The 9,532-nt window shown below is 37.6% G+C and overlaps 1 protein-coding gene across 1 annotated transcript; it reads right to left on the minus strand.

Annotated features, from left to right (window-relative positions):
- Positions 1–7,023: 7,023 nt before the first annotated feature.
- Positions 7,024–8,222, minus strand: LOC132902253 (uncharacterized). Its single transcript, XM_060946588.1, has one exon. It carries the CDS (start codon positions 8,145–8,147, stop codon positions 7,239–7,241), a length of 909 nt encoding a protein of 302 aa, XP_060802571.1. The 5' UTR covers positions 8,148–8,222; the 3' UTR covers positions 7,024–7,238.
- Positions 8,223–9,532: the final 1,310 nt, after the last annotated feature.

The raw sequence follows: 9,532 nt of genomic DNA on the forward strand, positions 1-9,532 counted from the left end.
AAACTCCATCTCTTTCCTATGGATGTCGTAAAAGGCGACTAAGAGATAGGCTTACAAACTTGGGATTCTTTTTTTAGGCGATGTAGTTTTAAAGATCTAAGCATACATACATAGATACAGTCACAGGGAAAGACGCGGGAAGTTACTTTGCTTTGTACTATGTAAGGAAGTAAAGTATGAAAATAGATAGAAGATAGATAAAACTCTTTATAGCACCATAAGAGTAAAACATACAAAACAGCAAAAAATACATAGAGATGGTACAAAGGCGGACTTAACGCTAATGCAATCTCTTCCAGTCAACCTTTGGGTGGAAGGAAACCAAACAGGAGATTGGCATTGGCGCAGAGCAAGATAAATAAATATTTAAGCTGTACCCGCGACTCCGTCCGCGTGGAATAGTATTTTCATCATGGCATCACTGAAGCCCTCAAGGATGAATAAATTCCCCCGTTCTTTTCACATTTTCCATTATTTCTTCGCTCCTTATAGTTGAAGCGTGATGTTATATAGCCTAAAGCCTTCCTCGATAAATGGTCTATTCAACACAAATATAATTTTTCAATTCGAATTAGTAGTTCCTGAGATTAACGCGATCAAACAAACAAACAAACTCTTCAGCTTTATAATATCAGTATAGATAATACGATGCACTCAGAATAGGTGAAACTTAATTGCGATAAATCTCATACGAGTAGACTTTGAGTGACTCATTAACTTCAGAATTGCCCCCCAGACCTTGTTCCCCCTAATGCCAGTTCTCAGTTTATCCACTAGTTCCAGTTTGAGGAGTGTTAGTACTAATTGTAGAACTCTGTACATGTTAGGGCATACATTTAGATTTAAAGATCATTAAGACTTACCCTTTCGTAAAATAATACTGTGGCTCGGTAGTAATGTACTTACTCATTTGACAAAAGGTCTGGTTCGAATCCCCGTCACGGTATAATTGAGAATAAATATAAATAAATATATACGGGACAAATCACACAGATTGAGTTAGCCTCAAAGTAAGTTCGAGACTTGTGTTACGAGATACTAACTCAACGATTCTATATTTTACAATAAATACTTAGATAGATAAACATCCAAGACCCAGGCCAATCAGAGAAAGTTCGTTTCTCATCATGCCCTGGCCGGGATTCGAACCCGGGACCTCCGGGTGACACAGACAAGCGCACTACTTTGATTTTTTTTGATAATTGGATCTGCCTATCATGGTAAGGCATTTGTTCCAGCGCCAACTCAATGAAAAACCTGATATTGTTTGAAGTAATGTTAACTTATCTTTCCACCTTGAGAATTTTGTAATGCGTTAGTTGTAGTTTTAGTCCTGGTTATATCCTCACCTCTCTCTCTCTCTCTCTCTGGAACCCTGGGTGCGTCTTTGACCACGATCTTGGATTAAATAAGTAATGGATTAGTCACGAAAAATATACTGCTTTTCACGTGAGAAGAATCCATACATACAAACATACATATGGTCACGACTATATCCCTTGCGGGGTAGACAGAGCCAACACAGGCTGAATGGCCACGTTCAGCTATTTGGCTTAACGATAGAATTGAGATTCAACTAGTGACAGGTTGCTAGCCCATCGCCTAAAAAAGAATCCCAAGTTTGTAAGCCCTTTCCCTTCCCTTAGTCGCCTTTTACGACATCCATGGGAAAGAGATGGAATGATCCTATTCTTATTTGTATTGGTGCGGGGAACCACACGGCAGGAAGAATCCAATTATTGTTTATTATATGCCGCATCCTCAATGCTTTTTATGTACGCTGCCTTTTTAATTATGGATTTTCCTTTATATTTTGGTTGACTCGAAGAAATCTTATTGGGGATAAGTCGGCCATTGTACATATTCTTCTTAATCCAATAACTGTTTTGCAATTTATTATTTTTATGCAATAATGAGTTTACAAACAAACAAGAATCCTATTCTACATACATACATACAATCCGGTCTATATCCCTTGCGGGGTAGACAGAGGCGACAATCTCGAAAAGACTGAAAGGTCACGATTGTGCCTGTTGTTTAAATTCTATCTTAGTCTCTAAAATGAATTAAGAATGTGTGCATTGTGCTTATAGTGTAGTGGAACAGTAATTTACCTCAATTGTGGCTCGCTAGCCTCTGTTCTATACAGAGCAATGTCGGCCAGTCTCCGTCTGAACACAGAGGAGATTGCAACCAGCGAACATTCTATTCTAAGTTTAATTAATATTGAGAAGTTGACGTTGTTGAAGAAAATGCTGCAGTGCAGTTTGTTACCGCTTCTTCTGCACTGACGCCTTGGAAGCGGCAGTAAACTTAGTTTTTAAGTAATTTATTTGACGTCAACCAATGTTGTTAAACCATACGTTTTGACAATTATTAAGCGATATATAGTATCCTATAATAATGAATAAAAATTTTGAATTTGAATTTTTGAGAGATAAAGCTGGATTACAGCAGATTTAGAACGTCGGTGAAATTTTATGTTCAAAGTTTACATAAAAAATTGTGTGTATCTATATCAGTCGTATCAATCTGTAAGACCATAAATTAAAAAAAAAACATTTGAGCTGAAACAAAAAGTTTTGCATTATGGTTCTTAAGGAAAACAAGCGTTGGTAGTCGAACCCTTATGGTACATACATACATACATAAAATCACGCCTCTTTCCCGGAGGGGTAGGCAGAGACTACCTCTTTCCACTTGCCACGATATCTGCATACTTACATACCCTTATAGTGCTTGAATAAAAAGAACGCTGCGCAGCGAGACACAGGTTTAAATCCTACCTTGGCCATTCACCAATGACACTGGTTTTTGTTCTTTCCATTATTTTGAGTGCTAACATGTGCTCTTAGGGTCAGGGAAACCATCATGAGGTAACTTGAACTTTCAAGTAGCAAGTTCCGTGATCCAGCATGAGTTACGTTCCCTGCAAAGGTTCCAGAGTTCAGAAGAAAATCGCTTCGTGTAAAAATCTCTCGTACCCATTCAGGATTGTGGTAAAACGATGTACCCCTTGCTTCATTGCAGCATTTAACCGGGGTATACGCAAGAAGCTATATATGTACATACAATTATTTATTTTATTTTATTTATTTTATTTTATTTGGAGAACAAACAGTCTTACATAACTAGATAAACAAAGAAATAAACAACAAATGACCATTAACATGTTCTCGCATATGAGTAACTAAGCAGCTTGTCTGAAAGAGAAGGAAAGAAAAAATTTAGGGGGAAAAAAACTAACATAAAAAAGAGAGAAATCAGAAAAAAAAGAGATATATCACACAAGGAGAACACCTAACTTGCAGAGAGAGAACCATTAAACCATGCCTGAGATAAAGTGTTTTTAAATTTATTGACACTAGAATTGAATAAATCAAGATCTGGGTGGGCAGCTATTTTATTTATCTCAATAGCAGATCTGACAAAGAAAGAGTTATGTCTATATTTACATGCACTATATGGAACATAAAGAAATGTGGGCAACCTGACAGTTCTAGTAGGCACTTTCAAATAAATTTTATTTAATAAAGATGGAGTATCTAACTGGCTTTGAGCAATTTTTACTAAAAACATAATATCGGCAGTTTGTCTGCGAATATATAATGGCAGAAAATGGTACCTTGAACACATAGAATTATAGTAAGAATCAAAACACTTTGTTTTAAATTGCAAGTACCTTAAAAATTTTCTTTGGATTGATTCAAGCCTATCAATATATATATTGTACTGAGGATTCCAGACTTGGGAGCAATACTCGAGGGAGCTACGAACCAGGGTACAGTATAGTATTTTTATCAGTTTAACATTAGTGAACTGAGAGCACGACCTTTTAAGAAATCCTAAAGATCTAGAGGCCTTTTTAACTATGTGATCGATATGAATTTCGTATGTTAATTTTGAATCATGTATGATACCTAAGTTCCGAATCTCTTCGACTCTCTTTAGTTCATTGCCTAATAAACAATAATTGTAATGCGTCGGTTTTGTCTTTCTGGTAAATGAAATATAGTAGCATTTATTAATGTTTAAGTCCAATTTATTACTAGAGCAATATTCAGCAAATTTATTTAAATCCTCTTGAAGAAGTAAACAATCCGACACACTAGAAATGTTACTGAAAATTTTCATATCATCCGCGTAAAGGAGAACCTGAGAGTTTGAGAAGCAGGAGCGCACATCATTTATGAAAATATTAAAAAGTAAGGGTCCTAATAATGAGCCTTGAGGTACCCCAGAAGGCACCACATTCCAAATAGATAGGGAGCCATTAATAGCTACGGCTTGGGATCGGTTTTCAATATAAGAGCTGAACCACCTAAATAGGTTTCCATGGATTCCGGCTAAGTAAAGTTTTTTTAGCAGGATTCCATGATCGATACGATCGAATGCCTTGCTAAAATCCGTGAACACAGAGTCCACTTGTCCACCTGATTCCATATTAACTGCAACATAATCAATAAAACTAATAAGATTGGAGTTAGTCGACCTCTTTCTTAGAAAACCATGCTGCTCTTCGATAAATGATGAAGCCAAAGCATTGTACACTTGATCATGTATAATTTTCTCAAAAATTTTTACGAAAATGCATAATTTAGAAATTGGTCTATAATTTTTAATATTACTCTTGCTTCCATTTTTATGTACTGGAGTAATAAATGCTTGCTTCCATATTTTAGGCACAGTCCCTTCAACAATAGACCTTCTAAACAGAATCGATAAAGGATGACATAAACCAGCAGCACAGCCAGCAACAAATTTAGCATCAATCAGGTCAGGCCCTGCACCTTTAGAGATGTCAACAGTTGTTAACGATTTGAGAACAAAATCAGTGTCAATTTCAATATTCGAGATCGAATTAAATCCATGCAAATGACCAGCAGGAACAGAATTTGAAGAATCAGTGGAATTGTCTTGAAAATTAGAATGGAAATATGTAGCAAAAAGATTGGAAATATCATCACTAGTATCAGCTGATTGATCTTCAAGATACATGGTTGAAGGCAAAGAGTTCGAACCATGTCTATTAGATTTTATAAAAGACCAGAATAATTTAGGTTCCTCAATTATAGTATCTTCGCACCGTTTAATATACATATCATAGCATTCTTTTTCCAGTCTTTTCGCCCTCTCTCTCAAAAGATTAAAAGTTTCGCGGTCACTCAAATTTCTATACTTTTTAAACTTAATAAAGTATTTACGCTTTTCTTTAAGTAATTTTTTTAAAGAGGACGTGTACCAGACAGGAAATTTGCCTGAAGAAATTATTTTTCTAGGCACAAATAAATCTCGCAAGCGATAAGGTGATTATAGAAGGCATCCGTAGCATCATCTAAGGAGCAATTATATAACAACAATTTCCAATCGACTTCATTAAGTGAACTCACTATTGCCTCAAAGTCGGCTTTCTCGTACACAAATTTAATTCTAGGATTGCTCTTAAGTGCGACATTTGTTAAGAAGGATAATTCGATCTCAAGCGATTTGTGATGTGGGTCCTCAGGAACCAGAGGATCCTCACAGTGTGAGACAACTACGGGCCCATTGGATAGTACATAGTCCAGGATACGATTACAGGAGGAATTTCTAATATAATTAAATTGGTTAAGGTTACATTCTGACAGAGTATCAAAAAATAACAATTGAGAAACCCCAGATACCCCACTAGGACGCAGATAGTTTCCTTCATCACACCATTCTACATTTTTTAAATTAAAGTCCCCTAATATTAAAAACGAGTCATTCGGGCAAGTATCAAATATAGACGAAAGCTTTTCTGAAAAATTACTCAACTGCATGTTAAAAGAGTTACCAAGCGCTTCTTTGCAGAGGTATATTGTACAAACATGTAGTTTTATGTTTTCTTTAAGATTGTTATTTTTTAGCGTAATTGTCACCCAAATATCCTCTGCAGATGACCGCCACTCAGGTCGTTCAATGGCTGCGAAGTACCTATGAACGGCGAGTAATGTTCCGCCGCCATATTTTTCGCCAGTCATTTCGTAATTTCTATCCCGTCTAAATACTACGTACCTATCATCAAACAACTCACTGTCTCCCAAACCCTCAAGCAACCACGTCTCTGTCAGCGAAACAATGTCAAAAGATGTTAATAAAAGATTACGTTTAAATACTTGTGTCTTTGTACGAAGCCCTCGAGTATTTTGGTAAAAAACTTTAATATTAGAATCCACAATTAATAATAATCAACATAAGTCTAAGTAGAAACTTTGTAAAGACTATAGTAGATAATATAATGAACCTCAGTACTAGATACCAGATAAAAATAATATTAATGTCAGCATTGTAACTAATCGATTTATACAGAAATCTGTATAAATAACATGTATTCAATACAAGTCTTCTATTCAATATCGATATTATCAAGAAATTGATAATAATATTACAGTGAACAATTGCAAAATATATAAGGAAATAATGTAAATAAACGAAAAACGACAATCTACTTTTACTTAACGTCACAATCTTACATAAAATAAAAATAGTACCGAATGCGTTAACGATAAAATAAAAATAATTAACTATAGCTATAATATTTATATATAACATAAGTAACTTATGCGAACTATATATAATAATATTATCAGTTCCGACACAAGGTACTGCATATAGCAAATAATTTATGTACGTTATCAGTTTAATACTTAAAATAAACAATGACATCAAAAACCTACAAATAAAAATATTACTGACAGATACTGCACTGGCACTAAGCAAATTATAACAAAGATAAATTAAACTAACGTTTGGCGATAAATGAGGATTTAAAATAGTCTGAGAGAAATATGCAAAATAAATATAACTATTTAGCCGAAAAAAGTGTCTTAGCATCCAGGTAAAACTAAATGCAAATAAGGAATTTAAGCCGAAGAATAAATTGCATAGGACGCAGGCGAGTGAATGGAGAGTTATAAGAAATACCGTAAGCTCAGCGTAAATAATGACATGCGATGTAAACAAACTGCGAAGTGCGCAGTCAAATCTCCAACGTACAAATGTGTTTCTTGCAACGCGTGCGCACAGTCGAAGCTGCGGCGCGCACTGCCGTTGCCTACGAGCACTTACCTGCGGAAACAGGTAGCCCGCTCCACCGAGCCGACTCACATAAAAACACAAAGGAAGGAATGCACGCATGGTTCTCAATCTGCTTACAAGTTTATAACAAAATCTAAAAGACTGCAACTTCGGGAGTCTAACGCATTCAAGAAACAAAGTTAAACTATTTTTAAAAGGTCTTTTTCGTTTCTTATAATAAAAACAGGTGACGTGTCGGATTTTCTGGCCATAATTTTTGCATGCTTCACCCAAACATATCTGAAATCCGTCTCTCGAGCCAGTGATCTCGCCTTACTTAACAAGGTCTTATTCTTCTGGGTCAGATGGTCGTTTACGTAGAACGGACCAGTAGCAGAGAAACCCAAACCTGCGAGCGTAAGCTGCTTGCTTTTACGCGCGGACGCCACCAAATCTTCTTTAATATATCTATTATTAAACGATATTATTATAGGTTTCTCAGCATCAGGCACTCGAGTAGGTATCCTCGCAATGTAGCTTATAGATTCCCTTCTTATAGGGAAATTACTCAACTCCCCTATCCTTTCCGCAATCTCATATAGATTTTCTCCCTTCCTTAAGGGTACCCCACGGATCTCGACATTGTTCGCTCGAGCCCACTGATCCCTATCCTCAAGCTCTTGCCGCAGTCTGCATACTTCCTCCTGCAAATCAGGGATCTCTGTCAAAGCCTTTTCAACACTTTTGACGCGAGCATCCAAAGACGCAAAAGCCGAGTGAGCCATTTCAACAGAGGCTTTTAAATCTGACATTTCGGCCTTGATAACGGCAACATCTGCCGTGAGAGACTTCAACGGCTCCAGCTGGAAAGTGATCCGACTCAACTGCTCCTGTATACTGTCCAACTGGGAAGGCATTGGGGATGTTGCGGCAGGCGAAAGTGAAGATCCGGACTTACACCCAGGGCACCGCCAGTTATTTCTTCTTTCACCCAGTCTTCTAAACCCGGTTTCTGTGACGCCGGCACATGCGAAGTCGAACTGGTTCTTACAAACACAGCACACCGGCCCATCTGAGTGCTCCTTATTGCAACTGATACAGGTGAACATCGTAACCGAAGTTTGGGAAGCACTGGGAATTATAATTCTAACAGACAAGCGCGTGCGCTTACTACAGATGCCTCACGGCGACTGATCACGTATATATCCCTTGCAGGGTAGACAGAACCAAAAGTCTTGAAATGACTTATAGGCCACGTTCAGCTGTTTGGCTTAATGATAGAATCGCGATTCAATTAGTGCCAGGTTGCTAACCCATTGCCTAAAAGAAAACTAATTTTCTTAGTCTATCTCTTAATCGCCTCTTATCTTTTTTCTATGGATAAGCTAGAATCAAAATCTTTATTTTACGCCATCAAAAAAAGGTGACAGTCATAACTATTTTCTCTATCAACTTCACAGACCCAGTTGCACCTTGAACCTTAGCTCGCCCACAGGCCTACAGTCATTTCCCTCACAACTTTGTCTCTGTAGATAATTTACTTTGTGCTGATGCTTCATCTGGGCACAATGGAACGGTTTATTTATGTAACAGCGTGTCGTTCTGGAGCTCTTGGTGCAGCGGACGCGAGATCTGTTATCTGATTGGCAGACGCGAATAGAACCCACCACGGCGCCGCACGTGGGGTGGGGAGGGAACTGGAATAACATAGACATAGATTTAGATAGATATTGTCATCATGCCGTGTGGTACCTGGCACCGATACAAAAAATAATAGGACCACTCCATCTCTTTCCCATGGATGTCGTAAAAGGCGACTAAGGGATAGGTAGGCTTACACACTTTGGATTCTTTTTTGGGCGATGGGCTAGCAACCTGTCACTATTTTAATTTCAATTCTATCGTTAAGCCTAACATCTGTACATGGCCCATCAGTCTTTCAAGACTGCTGGCTCTGTTCACCCCGCAAGGTATGTATGTATATACATATTATAATGTATGTACGATTAATACACTACACACATACACACACACACAGACACATGGTCACGTCTATATCCCTTACGGGGTAGACAGAGCCAACAGTCCTGGAAAGACTGATAGACCACGTTCAGCTGTTTGGCTATAAGATAGAATTGAGATTCAAATAGTGACAGGTTGCTAATCCATCGCCTCAAAAGGAATGCCAAGTTTGTACGCCTATCCCTTAGTCGCCTTTTACGACATCCATGGGAAAGAGATGGAGTGGTCCTATTCCTTTTGTATTGGTGCCGGGAACCACACGGCACACACGATTAATACACTACATTCGTATAATACAGAAATCGAATGACAGTATTGGAATAAGGTTCACGGGTCTCCATTTTTCCGCGCAAAACGCGAACAATTATGCTGTGTCTAGTTATATCTATGTCTGTGGAAGGGAGAGGATAAAATTGAAAAGCCTGAACGGATTACAGTATATTTATAGTTTCCAACCTGAATTGGCGTGAAA

The sequence above is a fragment of the Amyelois transitella genome, chromosome 11, assembly GCF_032362555.1.
Source record: "Amyelois transitella isolate CPQ chromosome 11, ilAmyTran1.1, whole genome shotgun sequence".
In the NCBI taxonomy this organism is placed as follows: Eukaryota; Metazoa; Arthropoda; class Insecta; order Lepidoptera; family Pyralidae; genus Amyelois; species Amyelois transitella.